General features: G+C 41.5%; 1 protein-coding gene across 1 annotated transcript; it reads left to right on the top strand.

Annotated features, from left to right (window-relative positions):
* The first annotated feature begins 722 nt into the window (after positions 1-722).
* LOC135475709 (uncharacterized) lies at positions 723-17,878 on the top strand. The gene is made up of 5 exons (XM_064755642.1): positions 723-762; positions 8,948-9,643; positions 12,850-12,893; positions 17,035-17,085; positions 17,324-17,878. Exons 1-5 carry the CDS (start codon positions 723-725, stop codon positions 17,627-17,629), a joined length of 1,137 nt encoding a protein of 378 aa, XP_064611712.1. The 3' UTR covers positions 17,630-17,878.
* Positions 17,879-22,205: the final 4,327 nt, after the last annotated feature.

Genomic DNA, 22,205 nt, shown 5'->3' with positions numbered 1-22,205 from the left:
TTGATAGAACTATAAGCCAAATGTATGCACAGTTTCAACTCACCAATGAAGTTCACCTTCCGTCCACTTTCACATCAACAGTCCAGCCAGGTTAGTCATCCGTCCGGATTCAAGCTAAATTTGAAGTTCACCCCTGCGTTCAGTTTCACATCCCCATTCAAGTTCACCCTTTTGTCCAGTGTCACCACAACATCCGGTTTCATCTTTGCAGTCAAGTTCACCACTGCACAGCTTCACTTTCGATCAAAGTTCACCTCTTCGCCACTCGGTTTATGGTTGTGAATGGCGGTCTTGATGGTTCTCAGTGGTGGTCTCTGTGATTATGAATGGCGTTCTTGGTGGTTGTGAGTGACGGTCTTGGTGATTGTGAATATCGGCCTTGATGGTTGTAAATGGCGGTCTTGCTGGTTCTCAGTGGTGGTCTTTGTGATTATGAATGGCGTTCTTGGTGGTTGTGAGTGACGGCCTTGGTGATTGTGAATATCGGCCTTGATGGTTGTAAATGGCGGTCTTGCTGGTTCTCAGTGGTGGTCTTTGTGATTATGAATGACGTTCTTTGTGGTTGTGAGTGACGGTCTTGGTGATTGTGAATATCGGTCTTGATGGTTGTAAATGGCGGTCTTGCTGGTTCTCAGTGGTGGTCTTTGTGATTATGAATGGCGTTCTTGGTGGTTGTGAGTGACGGTCTTGATGATTGTGAATATCGGTCTCGATGGTTGTAAATGGCGGTCTTGGTGATTGTGAATGGCGGTTTTGGTCAGTGTGAGTGAATGGCGGAAGTGATGGTTGTAAATGGCGGTCTGGGTGGTTGTAAATGGTGATTTTAGTGATCTTGGTGATTCTGAGTGGCGATTTTGGTGTTTGTGAGTGGTGGCCTCGTTGGTGATTCTGAGTGACGGTTTTGGTGTTTGTGAGAGGTGGTCTTGGCGATTGTGAGTGGCGGTTTTGGTGTTTGTGAGTGGTGGTCTTGGCCGGTGATTCTGAGTGACGGTTTTGGTGTTTGTGAGTGGCGGTCTTGGTGATTCTGAGTGGTGGTTTTGGTGTTTGTGAGTGGTGGTCTTGGCCGGTGATTGTGAGTGACAGTTTTGGTGTTTGTGAGTGGCGGTCTTGGTGATTCTGAGTGGTGGTTCTGGTGCTTGTGAGTAGTGGCCTTGGCCAAGTGATTCTGAATGACGGTTTTGGTGTTTGTGAGTGGCGGTCTTGGTGATTCTGAGTGGCGGTTTTGGTGTTTGTGAGTGGCGGTCTTGGTGATTCTGAGTGGCGGTTTTGGTGTTTGTAAGTGGCGGTCTTGTTGATTGTGAGTGGTGGCCGTGGCCAGTGATTCTGAGTGACGGTTTTGGTGTTTGTGAGTGGCGGTTTTGGTGTTTGTGAGTTGCGGTCTTGGTGATTCTGAGTGGCGGTTTTGGTGTTTGTGAGTGGCAATCTTGGTGATTGTGTGTGGCGGTATTGGTGTTTGTGAGTGGCGGTCTTGGTGATTCTGAGTGACGGTTTTGGTGTTTGTGAGTGGCGGTCTTTGTGATTCTGAGTGGCGGTTTTTTGTGCTTGTGAGTGGTGGTGTTGGCCGGTGATTCTGAATGACGGTTTTGGTGTTTGTGAGTGGCGGTCTTGGTGATTGTGAGTGGTGGCCTTGGCCAGTGATTCTGAGTGGCGGTTTTGGTGTTTGTGAGTGGCAATCTTGGTGCTTGTGAGTGACGGTTTTGATGTTTGTGAGTGGCGGTCTTGGTGATTGTGAGTGGCGGTTTTGGTGTTTGTGAGTTGCGGTCTTGGTGATTCTGAGTGACGGTTTTGGTGTTTGTGAGTGGCGGTCTTTGTGATTCTGAGTGGCGGTTTTTGTGCTTGTGAGTGGTGGCCTTGGCCAGTGATTGTGAGTGACGGTTTTGGGTGTTTGAACTTTGTCTTGATGGGAGTAAAATGGTGGTGGTAGTGGCTGTAAATGGCGGTTTTGAGTGAGTGAGTGAGTGAGTGCTTGTGTGTTTTCAGTCACATGACGACGACGAAGGAGTTCTTAGAGCGCATGTAATGTGTCTCTTTGTTGCAGGACAGATTTCCACCATTCTGTAACTCGTGTTGCTTCACTAAAACGATTACCGAAGGAAAGTAAACCTCCCTGCCCGTGCCATTATACTCAAACAAGTTGTTGCACTATCACCTTAATGCTGAACGCCAAGGTCTTATGTGTGACCCGACCCACGGTTGACTCTGGATCTACCACCCCCGAAGCAGACGTTCTACTAAATGGCGGTTTTGGTGGCTGTGAAAAAGAGTGCTCTTTTTGACTGTGAATTGCAGCCTTGGTGGTTGTACTCAAGTGTGGGATGACTATCCCTTGTAAGTATTTCTCTTGGAGTAACCAAACTTCTTTGAAAGTGGTGATATATACATGAACTGTTTATTGAATGTAACCTGTCATCGTTCAGTAACAAATGTCCACAAGCAATGTTTTAATTAACCAGTCTGTTATCCCGTGAAGCCCCTATAAATTCATTGATCGCTTACAGCACACAGGTCGGAAGCAGTCAGGGACTCCACCCGCAATTATGATACTGCAGCAACTACTAGAGCATACCAAATATAGAATGTCAAAGTTCCTCTCGGCATCAGTGAGGTTTTACCTTTTTATTATAGGAATAGAAATGGCTTTGAACTGATTATTATAAAGCGTTCCATAAACACGTCTGGTCACGAGGCACTTGGTTATTCACTGAAATATGCGTGACGATAAAGTATGCTGTTATATTTAAGAACTGACCCAAATTCTTTTCCTGTTCATTGTTATATCAAATAAAAAAGCCTGGGTCTGCGAAGTAATTCAGCCATAAGCTTGCACAGTGGATTTTTACAAGGTCGAACGGTTGAATAAGTTTTATGTGATCACGTAAGTGTTCTTGTATCGGGCGGACCAAACATTCTTCATAATGTTTTGTGATAAAAAGCGTTTTCACGTTACAATTTATATCAATGTTCACATTAGAAATGCTTTGATTAGTTTTAATAATTTTACCTAGGAGCTTATTGTCTGTGAGCATTGTACTTTGATAAATTTCCCGGTCAATAAGCCTGATAAGAAATTTATTACCACAATGCACCTTCAATGCATCATGAAACCAGCAATAACTGGTAGTGACCCATCATTGACAACCATTTGTTGTGGAGCTCTTACTAAGACTCTCCCTGGGAGACTTAGCTTATCTGATATGGCTGAAAGACTAAGGAACAAATAAATAACTATAGACGTTTATTTTAAAGCAGATTAACAATTCTTCCGGAGCACCCCAGAATAGGCGATTTATGAGCAGTTGACATCCGGTTTTTAGCTTGACAAGTAGATGCTCTTAAACGTAAAAGGCGAAGCCTTTGTGATTTGCCTGCATTCCCTTCTCAAACTTTAATCCCTTTCCGACGCATACACTTTTCATTCTGCCGTTAGCCGTAGGAATGATGTCTTAACGAAACCATTGTGTCATAGATAAATGTTGTCTCGTTGAAAAACATATACTATCTCGCTTTAATGGCTTTGAACCAAGCATACAGTCCTGTAGCAGACCCATTAGACAAATTAACAATATGGTGTGCCTCACATCTGATAAAGTTCGTCCGTCGTTCATGATGGCCGCTCTGGTTCCCTCCATCCATAAAACTGGCTGTCATTGTATAACTGAAAAATTCTTGAGAGCGGAGCAATCTACAAATTCCCTCTCTAAGGGCGGGTTTGAACCCGTACCTCTTGTGTCACAGCGGTAGAAAGGCTGATCTTATTTTAGGGTGTAATTGTGTTTCAATGGCCGTACATCCTAAAAGAGTTGTTAAAGCGCTTGCGTTCCGATCATTCAATACAATAAAGCTCATGTTTTGCGTACGCTAAGCACTACCTCGTCTGTTTTTAGTGTTTAGCCATTTGATTATCCATCCGTAATTATTACCGGTCAATGCAATCGTATGCTATTTTCGTAGTCGTCATGCTAATATGGTCACGGTCTTTCCCTGCGTAAATCCATCCATAGCCTTTTTGTAGTGGTTTAGAAGTTTCTTGTCAATGCTTCTCAGCAAAAGTCGTTCTCAAAATTTCATAGAAATTTTGGGCATGTACAATATCGTACTGGCCCATTCAAGTTTAAATCACATTGTCTTTTACGTATTTTTCTTTTTAACGCATCCAAGCAAGAAAACGTTTTGGGTCTACATAGCATTTTATGGAACTTTGTGCACACACGTTCTCCATATTTTGCAGATATGACATTTTCCATACAATTTTGTCAGGTAATTGTTATCAGCGAATCAGGCAAGGGATTTAAGTATATTTTTGCATATGAATATGACATTCTTGTTTTCAGTGTGCCGTATTTTCTGAACTTAAATTTATTGTTGTTTACCATCTCTGTCAGTCGTGGGGATGCACTGTATTGAGCCAAGTGGCTCTGGGTAATAAAAGTAGTCCGTGGTTCACGGTAGAGCGTCCGCGGAGGCGTGGCCTAAATATTTTTATGTTCATCGAGGTTTGATCGCAACGAATTGACAGATCAGAATGCTCGTTATCTCTCATACACACGGTACATTTAATAACATTAATTACAACAGGGAAATCAGTAGATGTCGATTAGGTAATGTGTGGCTATTAATGGGAGTTGTTGGTTATCTGGAGTGATCAATACCACCCTTAAGGCGACCTCTGAGACAACACCTAGCCTTGATTAATCAGTGGAGAGGCGCAGCAGGACTGACGAGAGACGAGCCCTCATCCAGACTGAGGGACACGGGCGGATTGGGATTGATTTGTCCGTCCTGCTGCAAGCGGCCCACGCCTGCTGCTCCCTTGCCAACGCCACAGTCCAGCCCGCCGAGTGGGATGCACCTGACATACTCATGACACTAGCGTGCACTACGACTGACCAGTTACTCCTCCAGGAAAATGTTCATGAAGTTGTTAATTCAGTTTCAGACTAGGGTTATCTGACCTGCTAGGATGACCTTTCGTACCAACCTAGGTTGTGAATTTTCCTTTCTTCATAATCTGTAAGTATCTTTTTATTAAAGGCTCGGTTTTCTTCCATCATAATGCTGGCCGCTGTCGTATAAGTGAAATATTCTTAAGTACGGCGTAAAACACCAATCAATCAAATAAATCAGTATTAAAGGCACTGATGGGGGCCACATAGTCGAGATAGATCGGGCAGAGGGTGTCAACGGGTGGTGACCATAGTCGGATAAGTCAGGTAGTCGTGTAGGACATAGTCGTGTAGTGGTCGTTGTCGGGTGGGGGACATAGTCAGGTAGGAGAAATAGTTGGGTAGGGACATAGCGCGTGAGGGCCGTAGTCGGGTAGGGACCGTAGTGGGCCAGAAGCCGTGGTCGGGTACGGACCATAATCAGGTAGGGTCCATAGTCAGATAGGGGACATAGGGGAAGGGTAGGGGCGTAATCGGACAGGAGCCACAGTGGGATAGGGCACATATAATACACGTTGAAATGTTAAAGTTTTGGCACCTTTTGTCATACTCTTAGTATGTTTTAACCACATAATTCATTTGTAAAGCGGTTAGGTCAACAAGAAAAAAATATATCTTAAAACTTACTTAGCCCTCTGAAAAAGGCCTTTTCTTGTATGCTCGAGGCACCAAGGTCTTATCGTAAAAAGTTGCTTCTTATAAAATTAAATCAGGTCTCATGAGGTGGATCCATTTAGAGATTCTCTCCATGGTGACATTCTCCCCTTTGATATGATTATCCGGATATCGCGAGACGAAAGTCATCAAAAGATTTAGATGATTGTTTTGGTTACTTCAATTATTTAACCTTTCTTGACTTACATCACGAGTGCAGCTTAGAACTTTCCTTTTGACTAAGAAAACTGTGACTAGAACGGGAAATGAATTATCGACATATCGCGAAGCTGAGCTCTTCGATAGAGGAATTTTTTATTTTACTTTTTTTTCAGTTTCGCGTCCGACAAATCGTTATTAACAGGTTATAATCCTATAGCCTGAACAATCGTTCGCAGAATGTTTCAAATCACGATTAATCCTCCACAACACATATATTATTTAAAAAAAGAAAACTAAGTACTCAGGTCTAGCTCTATATTTCATTTTGAAACAAAGCGCTTCAAAGTGTATCTTTATCACAATAACAACAACAGGCCTAATTGTTGGAGCGTCGGGAGAGCCGGGATTACACCCGGGTCGGATCATACCAAACACTTTAAAAATGGTATTTATTGCTGCCTCGTTTGTTGCTCAGCACTGAGGGGTTAGAGCAAGGAAACAGGACTGGTAGGCCCGGCGTCAGTATATGTGACTGGATGGGGTGTCATGTCAGGTGTCTTCGGCATGATACTTCAGTGGCGGAAGGGCTCGCCCTGCTACACTGAAAAAGACACAGTATATTTACACACACCTAATGAATCGTCGTTATATGACCGAAAACTTGTTCGACCTTAAACCCCAAGCACGCATGCAAATATATAACAGCAACAACACAAACCGATATAACATCGAAGATATTTAATTAGTCATCAAACTATAAAACAATTTGAAATTATGCAAGAGAGTGTGCGTCCTCAGTGTCAGGCATTGTTGGTGTTAGAAGTTTACAGTCTTTGAAAGTTAAATATTCGTTGAAACCAGAAATAACCAGAAAGTGGGCGAGCAAACTTCCAACAAATAAACCCTCTGATTGACAATGATTAGTATCTACTGACACAGAGAAATAAAAGAAACTAGTCCCCATTTACTTGCACCGCTAATTGCCTTTCCCACTATAAGCATGAAATATATGAACTTTGGTGTGAAAAGTGTCATTTGAAGGCAATTACTTACCATGTATATTATGAAAATCAGCCCGCACCGTTTTCTTATGTCACTGGCAATGTCTCGTAAACGGGTACAGGTACCTGGCATGTGCCCGTGAATGTCACGGGACAGACATAAATATGGCACGACTAATGGACTTGGGTAGGATCTCAGGAAGTTTAATCAGACTTCACTGTTTCATATTTTTCCATAACACAAATTTCACTTCGTCCACAATGAATGATAAAAAAGCTCGTTGCTCTTGCGCTTGGGTATTGGGGTAGAAATGTAGTTATTGTTCTTAACATTTCTCTGCATATTAAATGTTTGTAGTTGTTCGTGAGCTTACACAGGCGATGAAAATCTACCGCACTATAACTTCCCACATCACGTTCCTGGTGAAGTCATCCTACCCAGACCGGAAGCCTCGCTCCGTCGTATTTAGGGTGATCGTGCACGTGACAAAAGCAGCACATTTATTCCGGACAACAGTTTCAAGTTGCTAGAATTACTTCACCACATTTAGTGCTCCATCGCACGCATTAGATTGGATTCATTTTCTGCTAAATTCGAAGAAACAAACTTTATACATAAACCACTTTGTCATTGTAACTAATGGCTCCGTATTCGCTGTACAATTCCTCTGGGCGATATATGATTTGATGAGCACATAGCTTTACGCAAAACACTAAAAGCAAACTAATGGATCCTTTATATTCTGCTGTACAATTCCTCTAGACGTGATATGACCTAGTGAGTCAAAAACATGACACAGACCACTTTGTCATTTTAAATAATGGCCCCTTATTCTGCTATACATTCTTCTACGTGACATGACCTCGTGAGTCAAAACTTTTAAATAAAGCACTTCGTCTATGTAACCAATGGCTCCTTATTCTGCTGTACATTCCCTTAGATGTAATATGACCTGGTGAGTCAAAAAGTTTACAGAAACCCCTTTGTCATTTTAACCAAGGGCTCCTATATATTCTTTTGTAGTCTGCATTGCGATTAATGTTTCCTGATTCTGTTCTACAACTTCTCCATACATGATGTTGTCCGATGGACACAAACCACATTGCCAAGCGTCATTAATGGTTCGTTTATCTTTTTGCACTACTTCCCTAGACGTGACGGACCGAAACTTCATACAAACGGCTACGTCAAGAAAAGGTCCCGCATTCCCTGTAAATTGCAATTTCCACAGACGTGACACGACCCTGTGATACATTTTCAATCAGACGCCACAGTTTTCAATCATTACTTGTCTGGAAAATACTCTTACTGACTTGAACAAAAGAGTTGCGGAAAGATTTATCACGTTTGAGGCATTTATGCAAAAGAGATTACTGAGAAAATGAACATACTCAAACCTGACCCTCGGGTTCCAGCCCTAGCGTGACCTTGTAAGCACGTGGATATACCATCTTTTCAGGGGTCGTGTTGTGTCAAGGACACGACCTTATTGGGCTAAAGATTTTGCCCGTTGAAATCACACAGAATAGATACATAGCAAGCGAGTATCTGTGTGACTGAGTGCATATGTAAAAATCGTTGACTATATATTCTTGCGAGTAAGTTAAAAATATTGACATTTATTTCGCCATATGAGCGGCCATATGATTTAAAAATGTTATTTAAGGGATGACAAATATACACACTTATCACACCAGTAATCCGATACCGGTTTAATAGATAATAATTATTTATTTATTTATTTGATTGGTGTTTTACGCCGTACGCAAGAATATTTCACTTATACGACGGCGGCCAGCATTATGGTGGGGTGGAAACCGGGCAGAGCCCGGGGGAAGCCCACGACCATCCGCAGGTTGCTGGCACACCTTCCCACTTACGGTCGGAGAGAAAGCCAGCATGAGCTGGACTTGAACTCACAGCGACCGCATTGGTGAGAGGCTCCAGGGTCATTACGCTGCGCCAGCGCGCTAACCGACTGAGCCACGGAGGCCCCTAATAGATAATAATAAATCACAAACAAAAATAATTCAGCTCATTTTCCAGCCGTTTGGTTGTCGGGATAGCTCAACCACAAACCACGCTGTCTGTAGGTTCTTCTTATTTCACTCGTAAGTATATACTTCATCCTCCATCATGACACAGTGAAGTTACCCACCACTCAACCGTAGTCGTTTTCTTTGCAGATGTTATCGTTGTTGTGGTTGTCGGTAACTATCAAGATCCGGACTGCGTCTGGCCACTGACAGAGGAATCGTACGGGACGGAAACGAAGTCTGGAACGTATAACGCTCTACTATCAAACTGTGTGTTCGACCATGGTCCCTCGGCTCTAGGTAGCACACAAAGCCTGAGTGTTGACGCCACAACTGTGATTGAAATAAACAACGGTGGGGATTACTTTGGCACTGACTTCATGGTGTCTGCATTTTTCTTTTCGACAAGTAGCAGTGTCACGCTTTTCCACTACGTAGACAGCGGTAGAAATGACGTATTCAAGGTCTGGTCGACTAGTTCGCACTTGCACGTTGAGGTGTTTGGAGCAGGGGGAACCGGGTCGCTTGGGTCCGTGTCGGAGAGTTACAGTCTACCAACAAACCAGTGGTTACAACTGGGGTTCCTTCGTGAGAAGAGTAACGGTGTCATCAAGGTGTTTGTAGACACTGAAAAAGTCATAGACATTGATGAAGACTTTGATGATTATGTTTCATTGCCAAATGGCGGAAATCTTCGTGTGGGGAACCCTTTCAGCAATGCAATGTCGCCTTTCGTCGGAAGAATTGCATGCATACAAATCTACACGGCACTTATAAGTGAAGGGGAAATGGATAGTACAGTGTTAAACAATTGCAAAAAGGGAAGGTGGATAGCAGCAGTACCAAGTAAGTCTTTGTCATCTGTAGATGACCACTAACCACGGCATTGTTGATTCAAAACTTTTAATTCTATAATCTTCACACCTATGGACATGTTCAACAATTGTTTGAAGGCACAAGAGGAAAGCTCCACGTCAACAATAAGTGGGCATTTCTGCAAAAGAACGCTTACGTGGGAAGGTCTTTCAGCAACCTGTGGAGGGTCGTGGGTTTCCCCCCCACCATAATGCGGCCGCCGTAGTATAAGTGAAATATTCTTGAGTACTGCGTAAAACCCCAATCAAAAAAAAAACAAAAACAAAAAAAAAAAAACAAAAAACAAAAGAAAAAACTGAAGTATAACGAGGTAAACTATCAAGATAGAAAGATATGATAAGATGACATCCCTGTTTGTATTGGAGCAGATATAACATGTAAGATTTATAATTTTTCTCATTAAGAAACCCATATTAAATCTGTCATCTAGAATTTGATTTTTTTTTTTTTTTTTTTTTTTGATTGGTGTTTTACGCCGTACTCAAGAATATTTCACTTATACGACGGCGGTCAGCATTATGGTGGGTGGAAACCGGGCACAGCCCGGGGGAAACCCACGACCATCCGCAGGTTGCTGGCAGACCTTCCCACGTACGGCCGGAGAGGAAGGCAGCATGAGCTGGTCTTGAACTCACAGCGACCGCATTGGTGAGAGGCTTCTGGGTCATTACGCTGCGCTAGCGCGCTAACCGACTGAGCCACGGAGGCCCCTCTAGAATTTGAACGTAGGTGATACAATACATTGACTGTGTACCCACATCACCGAGTAAACTGCAGAGACATGTTTATAAAGGGATGCAAAGAACAAATGTAAAAGTCGGGCCGTGTAACAGCTCCGTGATACCAGCGTGAGGTGCCAGTATGAACACGGGTTTTTAGTTGAAAGCGTCATATACCACGTCATTATGGGATTATCGGGGCCTCCCTGGCCGAGGTGGTTAGCCTGTCAGCACGGCACCTTGACCCAGGAGCCTCTTACCAGTGCAATCGCTGTGAAGTCCAGGGGCCGATTCCACGAAGCCCTTTCTGACTTAAGTCAAGATTTAAAAACTCTGTATACAATGGTTGGTCTTGGGTAATGGAAGTCGAAATTTGGACACATCTGTCATAAGATAACATTGATGAGAGGTACAAAATTTTAATTTCTATAACCAAAAAATAAGCTCTGAGCAACCCGCGGATGATCGTGGGTTTCTCCCGCGCGCTCTGCCCAATTTCCGGCAACCATAATGCTAACCGCCGTTGTATGAATGAAATATTCCTGAGTACGGCGTAAAACACCAATCAAATAAATAAGTAAATAAATAAAGAAATAAATTAGTAAATAAAGAAATAAATGAGTAAAGAAATAAATAAATAAATAAATAAATAAACAGGAAAATAAATAAATTTGAGATAATCCGAGGTATCAAATCAGAGCTCTTCCTTGTCACTAAAGCGCATCGTCTGGAGCTATCTTTCCCCGACCATGCCATGGAACTAGCTTCTCCCTCAGTTCAGCCCCATGATCACGTGACAAATGATTTGGTGACAGTAATAAAGACAACCAGTGTTGTATGGTGTTTGCACGACAAAATTGTCCATAGGTTCTAATAAAACTTAATTGGCCTGACCAATCAATACTCCTCTATTTACCAACTGACAACACTATGAAAACTAAACTTTCGAACTCCATCGATACCATTGATTCTGAATACGACAACAAACAATATCAAGATGGATCCTTTTGTCCAAACTGCTGTGAGACACAGACCAGTGAGAGGTAAAGATATCTCGAAGTCAGCAACAAATATGCGCCAATTCAGGCTAGGTTGTGTGTGAATACAACTTAGACAGAGACTGGTGAAATCGATGTCAAAATAGAGAACCTGTGCAGCAATCTTGGGCAACAGGGCGTTGACCACAGCTTCTGGAATAATGATGGGCCTGTAACCTCTAATGTCATTTCTGTATTTCTTCTGATATAACTAATGCAGACGCAATCACCTAAGACAGCAGCATAGTGAGTAAGCCAGAGAAGCAACGACACTGTGATAGGTGGAAAAAATTTGAAACGCAACCAGTGAAATTCGGTCTCTTGTCAATTAGGACCTAATTCAGTCCTAAGTAATTAAAAACACCAATCCCAGGCCCGCGTACATATATATGCATTTTACCTAACACTAACCACATTTGAGTTTTAACTAAGTTTTTTGTAGTTTTCTCGAAAATGAATTGTGAGCAATTCCATGATATTTTGGTGCTATTCACATTAAGGGTCTGTGTTGATTTATTTTTATTTTTTTATTTTTCTATTTATTTGATTGTTGTTTAACTCTGCGCTCGAAAAATGTTTAATTTAAACATAGCAGCCAGGTTTATGAGTTGAGGAAATCACAGTCGGAGTAAACCACCGGCCTTTGTCAAATTACTAAGAACTTTTCCAAGTTTGACTTATTTGATTGGGGTTTTACGCCGTGCTCAAGAATTATATCTTTTCGACGGAGGCCAGCATTGTGGTGGGAGGAAACCGGGTGGAAGCCTACGGCCATCCGCGGGTTGGTGCAGACCTTTTCATGTACGGCCGGAGAGGAAGCTGCATGAGCTGGACGAACTCACAGCGACCGCATTGTTGAGAGGTGGCTGGGTCATTGCGCCGCGCTGGCGTGGTGACCACCTAGGAGACACCCCCCTCCCCCCCCTCCACACACACACTACCGTCGCAAGCAGACACACAAGCATCCTGTGAAAACAGAAGGTTTCATGCAGGAACTGTGAGAGTGTAGGAATCGAGCATTTGCATTAATGTTTGTCCACAATCTGAGGCTTTGCCCGACTACATTATTTAAATGAGCATTGATCATCTCAGGAATTGTGTTAACTGTTTTTAGGAAACTTTGTCTTGTCGTTATTCATCTGTACCATTTTATCACATTTAATTTTATTATACATTATAAATTGTTGATATTTTATACACACCGTATTTTCATACATTTAACTTTTTCAGTTACCCTCGGTGTATTAACGTCCCTCTTTATCTAATCTCTGCGATTTCTCTTGATTGAATCTTCTTGCGACATGAGATTATTCAGACATGGCAGTTTGTCATTGTCTTGGCGTGTACAGGCATTTTTGTTTTTCATGTTTTAGGCAATCTTGACAGTCTTTCCACAAATTCTTACTCTCCATTTTTTCAGCGACAGCATCGCAAACGTGCGCATCCAACTTGCCCACAACTCAGGTAAGACATTGTCCCGTTAAGGCCATGAAGCTTTTGTATTTAGTTGACTGGATGTATGTGCAAATGTTGTATGTGTGTATTTATGTATGTATGTATTTGTCCTTGGGGTTTTACGTCGTACTCACCAATTTTATACGCCCCCGCCATTAGGCGAAGCGTATTATGTTAAAGTGATTTTGTCCGCTGTCTGCCTGTCCGTCTGTCCGTATTGGTGTCCGGGCTATAACTCCAACAGTTTTCTGCGTAGAGTTTTAATTTTAGGTGGATAGATAGGTACACAGATGACGATGTACCGCGACTCACACTTGTCCATTTTCGCCGTTAACACGATAACCAGATAGCCATTTTCCTCATATATACTGTATAGATAGATATGATTTCATGTTTGGGCTGTAAATCCAGCTGTTTCCCGCGTAGAGTTTTACCTATTGGTGGATACAAACATACAACGATGCGTCAAGACTGACATTTGTTCATTGTCGCCGTTATCATGTTTACCAGATCGCCAGATTCCCTATATATACTATATAAATAGATATGATTTCGTGTCCGGGATATAACTCCAACACTATATAAATAGATATTTCGTGTAGGGGCTATAACTCCAACACTATATAAATAGATATGATTTCGTGTCCGGGCTATAACTCCAACACTATATAAATAGATATGATCTCGTGTCCGGGCTATAACTCCATCACTATATAAATAGATATCATTTCGTGTCCAGCTATAACTCCCATAGTTTTTCACACAGAGTTTTAATATTTGGTGGATACATGGGAACAAAGATGATGATGTGTCACGACTCACACTTGTCCATTTTCGAGTGTTGTTATGGTAACCAGATAGCCATTTCCTTATATATACTACATAAATAGAAATGATTTCTTGTCCGGGAAACAACTCCAACTGTTTTCCGCAAAATGTTTGGATTTGAACACCTTTGTGCACGTGCGATGAAGATTCCCCTCAGGGGTTATACTCGCCACAATGCTTCTGGTATTCTTTTATACATTTCAAACAAATGCATTTGTTGGGGTGTATATTGTGTTCACCTGAACACTTGTTCAGTCACATAACGACGACGTGTCATTTGATGTGTGTACATAGCAACACAAGACCAACCAGTCCTATCTCCTTGCTTTGTCCTGTCAATGCTGAGCGCCAATCGAGTCAGCAACAAGCACCATGTTTAGTCTTTGGTATGACCTTACCCGGGTTTGATCTAAGGTCGTGGAAATCTTGATGTTAAGGTTAAGAAACCGTAAAAATATCAGCAGTGTATCTGAAAATATTTATTTCCTTACTTATTTACATATTTCCTTACTTATTTACATATTTCCATATACCTAGTTTATTTATTTATTTGATTGGTGTTATTTATTTGATTGATACGCCGTACTCAAGAATATTTCACTCATACGACGGCGGTAGTTGGTGGGTGGAAACCTGGCAGAGCCCGGGGAAAACCCACGACCATCCGCAGGTTTCTGACAGACCTTCCCGCGTATAGCCGTATAACTATTTAAATCTAGTGAAAAATGTTTTTAATTGTATGATGAATTTTATGAACCATATTGATAATGGATGTCCTCAGTGAAGTCTCAAAATTTTCTACATCCTTATGTTCATTTCTAGAAAAGAATTATTGCGAACTGCACCTATATGTTTTAAGGACAGAAAAAAATTGCTCTGACGTCATTTGGAATATATATTATGATGTACACCACACCATAAAATCATCTGACAGCATTTAATTCAGAGAAAAAAATTTATACACAGAAGTGGTATTTTCAGCTACAATTTTCAATAATCCTCCTTCTGATGCACAATTCATTTTTATAGTTACCTCAGCTTGAAAAATTGGCTGACATAGTTCATCATGATAATAAAAGATTCCTAACGCCATAGGAAGACAATCTTTACTTTTTGAATATCGAACCTAGAGCAAAAGAACCAACATTTTATACAGTCAGTAATTTTATCTTATTTCGTCCGTCTTATAGTTGAGGTTCATGTGCGATTATGGACCGAGATCATGTCTGTCCTGGAGTTTAGGCGTGGCAATTAAATAATTACACATGTAAACCCCTCTAATCGACGTCTCTGACTCACTCGACGACTCAGTTAAAAGGTATATCGACAACTTAAATGGATCTTTAGAATTAAGCCCCCACGATGATAACACGTGATATACTAACGGTTTAATCGACTATGTTTACTAATCAATATTTCAATCAATAATCAATACACCTGGCCGGGAATACACTACTTCAGCTTATGACAGGGCTACTGAGATCAGGCATGGCAAGTTTTGTCATTATTTCATCTGATATTACAATAATGTGCATGATATGATGACAGCATCAGTCGAACATTGCGTCGAGAACAAAAGGCGGTAAGGCGAATTACATTTATTGGTATATCGCTGAAATGGTGTGTTTCAGGCAGAACGCAATCGACACAATTGTGACAAGTGTCACTCATGGGTAAACCGCAAACCACAAACTGGGAAACCATCATGTTATTCTGACAGAGGGCCATTTCAACGCCGTTCACGACTCTACCTGAACATTGGTATTCGTGGCCATCAAGGCGGCGATTATGCACTGCGGACCCCAGATGTATTTATTCATGACTATATATGCTTGCGGTTTTACACTTTTCAGTCATATGACGACCAGAAGACATTAGGGAGAGTATATATACTGTGTCTTCTTGTGGCAAGCCGCCAAAGTGCTGCAGCCACTGAAGCATCATGCCACAAAGCATGACACCCCACCCAGTCACATTATACTGACACCGGACCATCCAGTCATGTTTCCTTGCTCTAACCTTTCGATTGAGAGGTCCAAGCGAGGCAGCAATAATTATCGCTTCTTAAAGCCTTTGGTTTAACCGGACCTGGATATGATGCCAGATTTCACGACTTTGTATTTATTCATAGAAACATTGCCTATGTGATGCCTGGAATTCAGCACGAACAGTATTACATAACTAATATGTTATACTTAGTTAAAATTATGCATTTAAGGAAAAAACTAATTCACACAGTAATGACGTTCAAAGATGAACGCACAATCTGCCGTTTCAAAAATGGTGGTCCGACTATCCACTTCACAACTTCCACCTAACGTAATGCAATCAAATTTATTTTGTCCTTGCTAAAGTAAAAGAGACGTCTTCCAAACCAAAAGACAAAGTTAGGAAAGTCAGAAAATATTGTGACTAAAAGGATGTCTTGTACAAAGGTTAAAATCTAGGCGTGAAATCAGACATTCGCATGCCAGCTTACCATAATGGACGCTCCTGATCCGTCATTGCAAGGCCTGTGCAAACTGTGTTTTGGAGCACATGGACTAGGACGCAGGACTTAAACGAGCCCCGAATTGACCGAAATGAATGTAGGGGTAATTTCATTTGCTTTTAGCATCTATAGCTATACTAAACTAATATTGTATTATATCCCATATGCTACATGTCTTGAAATTGTTGAAATTAAAAAGTTGAAAATGCAGGAAAACATTACTTTGATGTGATATAGGGGCCAAATGCCCGTCTTACCGTCAGTTTTACAACAGAAAGCCTTGTATGACCAGATCCCGTTTAGCCGAAGAAACTTGGTTATATAATGTTTATATAATGCAATTTTGGTGGGGATGATAGGTTTCCGCGTCCGAAGTTTCAGAAACGTATGCTAAAATGTATTCTAGTTCTTTGCTGTTTATCTTAACATGGAATGTTGCATAAATGATAATGCCTTCATTTGTGTTTAAAAATCTCCATGGTTACACCGCTACCGAAAACTTCTCGCATTCTACTTCTCGCATGAATACCTTAACTCAGTGACCATCCAAATCATTGCTGCATTTATGTTGTCGCTGAAGTTTTTATCCCAAAAGAATAAACCTGAGGATGAAAGTTAAAATATCTTTCCCGAGTTAAATGCCTGCTGGTTATGAAAGATATGCCTGTTTGCAGCAAATGTAGATTAAATGGCTATTAATCCATTATTAAAGGCCATTTTTACGTCCGGTCAATGATCGTGACTGTTCCTTAATAATGAAGATGACCAAAGTGTAACAACCTTTATTGCGGTTTAATTCATGTATAATTAATCTCGCCATTTATATTTCAGGGTTCAGTTCCTGCTGCGGAAAGTTTAACCAGTGTGATGACAACTACTTTGGTAAAATTTTACTATTGCTGTCTTCATTCAACATAAAACCATTATCTATTATCAATATAACTATTACAGTTCACTTCATATTTGAACTAAATCCTATTCTGTTATACAATAAAGCCTCGACGTCAGTATTGTGATAGCTCTGTACTATGATAGAACAATCTAACACTGTTTATTGTTAATATAATTATAACATTTTATGTCTTGTTTGAACTCAGATTTGAGGAAATTTATGTTTCAGACACCAGTCCAATCACAAACAGAAAGTTTGATGCAAGAAATGAATGCTAATCAGCCCTTGAATGGATATTTTCTTTTACGCATGCGCAACTCAATTCCGTCCGAAGTCGGATCCTTGATCACGTGGACAAGGACGAAGGGGATTTTCGGGTGCGGGTCAAAGTGTCTGATCTCCCCTCAGTGCTTGTCTTTTTCCATATCAAAGTTAAATTCTTTTGAAAAAAATTGTTCTCTTTATGATTATGAAGCTGACCTTTTTATTGAAAGGTCGGGTTTTACATACTATACCCGAATAGACAAGAAATAGGCATATTATACGTACGCCTCTTCATTAACTCTTTTAGGAAACCTTCATATATGACACGTGTCGCTGAGGCGTGCTGGATCAGACGTTCTCTTCTGATACGTATATAGAACGATCTGTATAAAGCAGATAATCTGACTCCTTTTGATCAATTTAATTTTCAACTCAATTTAAGCCCTTTCCGATTCCTTAAAGGAATATTCATGTATTAAGCGTCATGGTATCTGTGGTTGTATTGGTTTTACACTGTAATAAAATATACTCACAAATCAATTTAAAATGTATTTAATGATATCGAACGGCCTGGAGCGTAATAGGGATCGTACCGAATTGAAAACAGTCAGAAGATATTGAATTTGGCCTTATCTTGAAGTAGTATTACTCCATGTGGACTGTGCTTTAGCGGTAGTTCTGTGCGATGATAACACAACCCCCACGTCAGTACGCTGTGGTTTAGAAGTGCCCTGTAAAGCAGTGGATTTAACTTATGATACCCTCCGTTAAATGCGGATTCTCTGACGATGGAGTGAGATACCACCCTCTTTTTACAGGCGACTATGATTGGTCGAACGCTGACAACGTCTTATTAAATGTCGCAACAATTGGACAACTGTGATCTACTGATCTCCCTGTGATTGAGTGAGTCTTGTGTACGACTGTAATACAACCCCCAAATAAGTATCTTGAACATTGATAATTCTGTACGATGGCAACATAACCTAGACGTCAGGATTTTGATACTTCTGGACGATGACGATATATCCCCACGTCATGATCGTTCACACCGATACTTCTGGACGATGACGATATATCCCCACGTCATGATCGTTCACACCGATACTTCTGGACGATGACGATATATCCCCACGTCATGATCGTTCACACTGATACTTCTGGACGATGACGATACACCCCCATGTCATGATCGTTCACACCGATACTTCTGGACGATGACGATATATCCCCACGTCATGATCGTTCACAATGATACTTCTGGACGGTGACGATACACCCCCATGTCATGATCGTTCACACTGATACTTCTGTATGACGATACATCCCCACGTCATGATCGTTCACACTGATATCTGTGTACGATAACGATACATCCCCATGTCATGATCGTTCACACTGATACGTCTGTACGATGACGATACATCCCCACGTCATGATCGTTCACACTGATACTTCTGTACGATGACGATATATCCTCACGTCATGATCGTTCAAACTGATACTTCTGTACGATGACGATACATCCCCACGTCATGATCGTTCACACCGATACCTCTGTACGATGACGATATATCCCCACGTCATGATCGTTCACTCTGATACTTCTGTACGATGACGATATATCCCCACGCCAGGATCATTCACACTGATTGTTATGTTCAATGACGACATATCCCCACGTCAGGATCGTTAACACTGATATCTGTGTACGATGACGATACATCCCCACACGTCAGGATCGTTGGCACTGATAGTTATGTACGATGACAATACAACCTCCTGGTCAGAGATATTCTTGAGTACGGCGTAAAACACCAAATAAATAAATAAATAAATAAATAAATAAATAAATAAACCTTGTCAGAGTGCTCATAGTTCTGTACGATGACGAGACAACCTCCTTGTCAGAGTGCTCATAGCTCTGTACGATGACGAGACAACCTCCTTGTCAGAGTGCTCATAGCTCTGTACGATGACGAGACAACCTCCTTGTCAGAGTGCTCATAGCGTAAGGATTCTGATAGCACCGTTTCCACGTCTGGGTGCTGTTAGCACAGTCTTCACGCCTGGGTGCTGATAGCACAGTCCCCACGTAAGGATGCTGATAGCACAATCTTCACGTCTGGGTGCTGATAGCACAGTCCCCACGTAAGGATGCTGATAACAGTCTCCACGTCTGGGTGCTGATAGCACAATGTCCACGTAAGGATTCTGATAACACAATCTCCACGTCTGGGTGCTGATAGCACAATCTCCACGTCTGGGTGCTGATAGCACAATCTCCACTGGGTGCTGATAGCACAATGTCCACGTAAGGATTCTGATAACACAATCTCCACGTCTGGGTACTGATATCACAATCTCCACGTCTGGGTGCTGATAGCACAGTCTCCACGCCAGGATGCTGATAGCACAATCTCCACGCCAGGATGCTGATAGCACAGTCTCCAAGTCTGGGTGCTGATAGCACAATCTCCACGTCTGGGTGCTGATAGCACAGTCTCCACGCCAGGATGCTGGTAGCACAATCTCCACGCCTGGGTGCAGATAGCACAGTCTCCACGTCTGGGTGCTGATAGCACAATCTCCGCTTCTGGGTGCAGATAGTACAATCTTTACGAAAGGATGCTGATAACACAGTCTCCATATCAGGATGTTTAAAGAACAATCTCCATGTCAGCATGTTGTCAGATTTTATTATTTAAGACAAATTAACAGTGGCTGAATGAGTCTATTGGTGGTACCTTGATTGCATGGTGTTAAATAGTGATTGTGTATAAATTTTCTCTCGTTACGCGCTTATGCAAAATTTGAAGAAAGCCATGCTACAAAATGGAATGTATTTTTTCCCTGTGGACTTTCATACCACATACTACACTCTTCTGTGTCCGTCTGCATTAGTTTAGCTATGGTCAAACAGCAGGGGTACCGTATACAAACAAATCAATTTCTCCAGAATTGTTAAGATGGTGGTGAAAATAAAGTGATAAAATATGATTAAATATTGTCCCAGTTTAGCAGTCATGGAATAATCTATGCGTCGAAACAGACATTCGTATACCAGCCGTCAACCAAGATAGACGCTCCGGGTCAATAATGGCAAGACCAATTCCCAAATTGACGTTTAACACAAATAACCAAAGAGCTAAGAAAGTTTATAAAGTACGTAAAATAGGACGGAATCATACACAGAAATGCAGTCAACAGTTTTAAATGATGTAGGGAAGATGCAAGAAATGTCCTAGGCGACTGGGTGAAATCAGTATTCAAATCGTGTACCACGCCAGAATATCAGTTGTCGATAAGAAAACATGTATCTCAGTTGCGCTATGATTGCAACTGTTCAGATATCCAGTGTGGCCATCTAATTCAACACATTGAATTCAAAGCCCCTAGCCCCTGGTTAAGCGGAATTAGACACAATCATGAAGCAGAGTGGAAGAGATTCTGGATGCGTTGTACATATTCATTTACAAGAGAATTATACTCAATATAAATCTTAAGAAACTTCGAGCGAAGGTGTTTGATGGAATAAGCTTAACACGGAAGTTATTGCAATGAAAACTTTTGATGTTTGAGTGAGTGAGTGCTTGGGAGTTTTTAACGTCATACTTAACAATTTTTCGGTCATATGACGACGAAGGCGTCCTTAGGATGCAAGTAATGTGCCTCCTTGATGCAGGACGAATTTCCACCGCTCTTTTATGTAGTGCTGCTTCACTGAGACGACTTACCGAAGGCAAGTAAGCCGCCCCACCTGAGCCATTATACTGATACGTTTCAACTAGTCGTTGCACTGTCCCCTAAATACTGAACGTCAAGGAAGCAAGGTAATTACAACTTCTCTTTTAAGGTTTAGGTGTAACTCGATCCAGGATTGACCCTGATTCTACCCCCTCCCGAAGCGGACGTTCTACCAGTTGTGCTATGGGGACCGGTACTCGCCACGTTGATTGAAATCGCCACATAACACAGAGCACTTAACAAATGCTACATGGCGAGATATGTACACGCCATAAGCAGATCCCTTCGGTATATTGCTGTCCAAGTAAGGATAATTTACAATGTCAAAATTAAAACTATTGTCTTTCGCTTTCTTGATACCACTTAACGCTTTTTTAATTCTTTTTAGCATTTTTTTCCAAACATATTTTCTTGCATGCCTATAGACAGACTCTAAAAACTCTGTTTGTCATTTGAAAGACACAACAACAGCACACCGTCGCCATGTCAACCATGGCAACATGCCTCATAATAAACCAGTTCTCATTGTTTCAGTGAATGCATAAAGATCGTGAGACGGACCTTCGGCTACATGTTTCCGCTGATCTTTTGTTCTTAAACCACTGACCTCTCGTGGTATGGAAGAACCAGTAGAAATCCATGTAGAGCAGGAACATCACATTAAACAAAGTAACACAGACCCTGAAGCTTAACAAAGAATAAAAGTCACGTCAAGAACAAGACATTCAATCTCTGTAAACAAGTTATACTTTGTCCGACGTCCATTTTTAGCCAGTCCAATCGTAACAAGAGAGCAAGCAAGAGAGGAAAAAGGAAATAAACCGAAGGTCATTTACAAAACTATATAGATTAGCAATCAAAGGGATAAAATTTACCGGTGAACAATTGGGGGCATTCGTTGGGTCAAGTTGTGAAAGTGCTGGCTCGCCTCAACTGTCAAACCCTGAGGTCGCATGTTCGAATCCAGCTCTCTTTTCTTCGGTCGTAGTTTTAAGTCATGAGGCTCAACAATTACCTGGTGAAGGACGTTGACTTACCCAGGTCACTATGGCTTCAGCGTTAACCACCACTCAAAAGCCAAAGCCAATGAAGTCTCGAA

This window comes from Liolophura sinensis, chromosome 9, assembly GCF_032854445.1.
Source record: "Liolophura sinensis isolate JHLJ2023 chromosome 9, CUHK_Ljap_v2, whole genome shotgun sequence".
Taxonomy (NCBI): Eukaryota; Metazoa; Mollusca; class Polyplacophora; order Chitonida; family Chitonidae; genus Liolophura; species Liolophura sinensis.
Note: the sequence above shows the minus strand (reverse complement) of the source record. Positions and strands in the feature narration are given on the sequence as shown.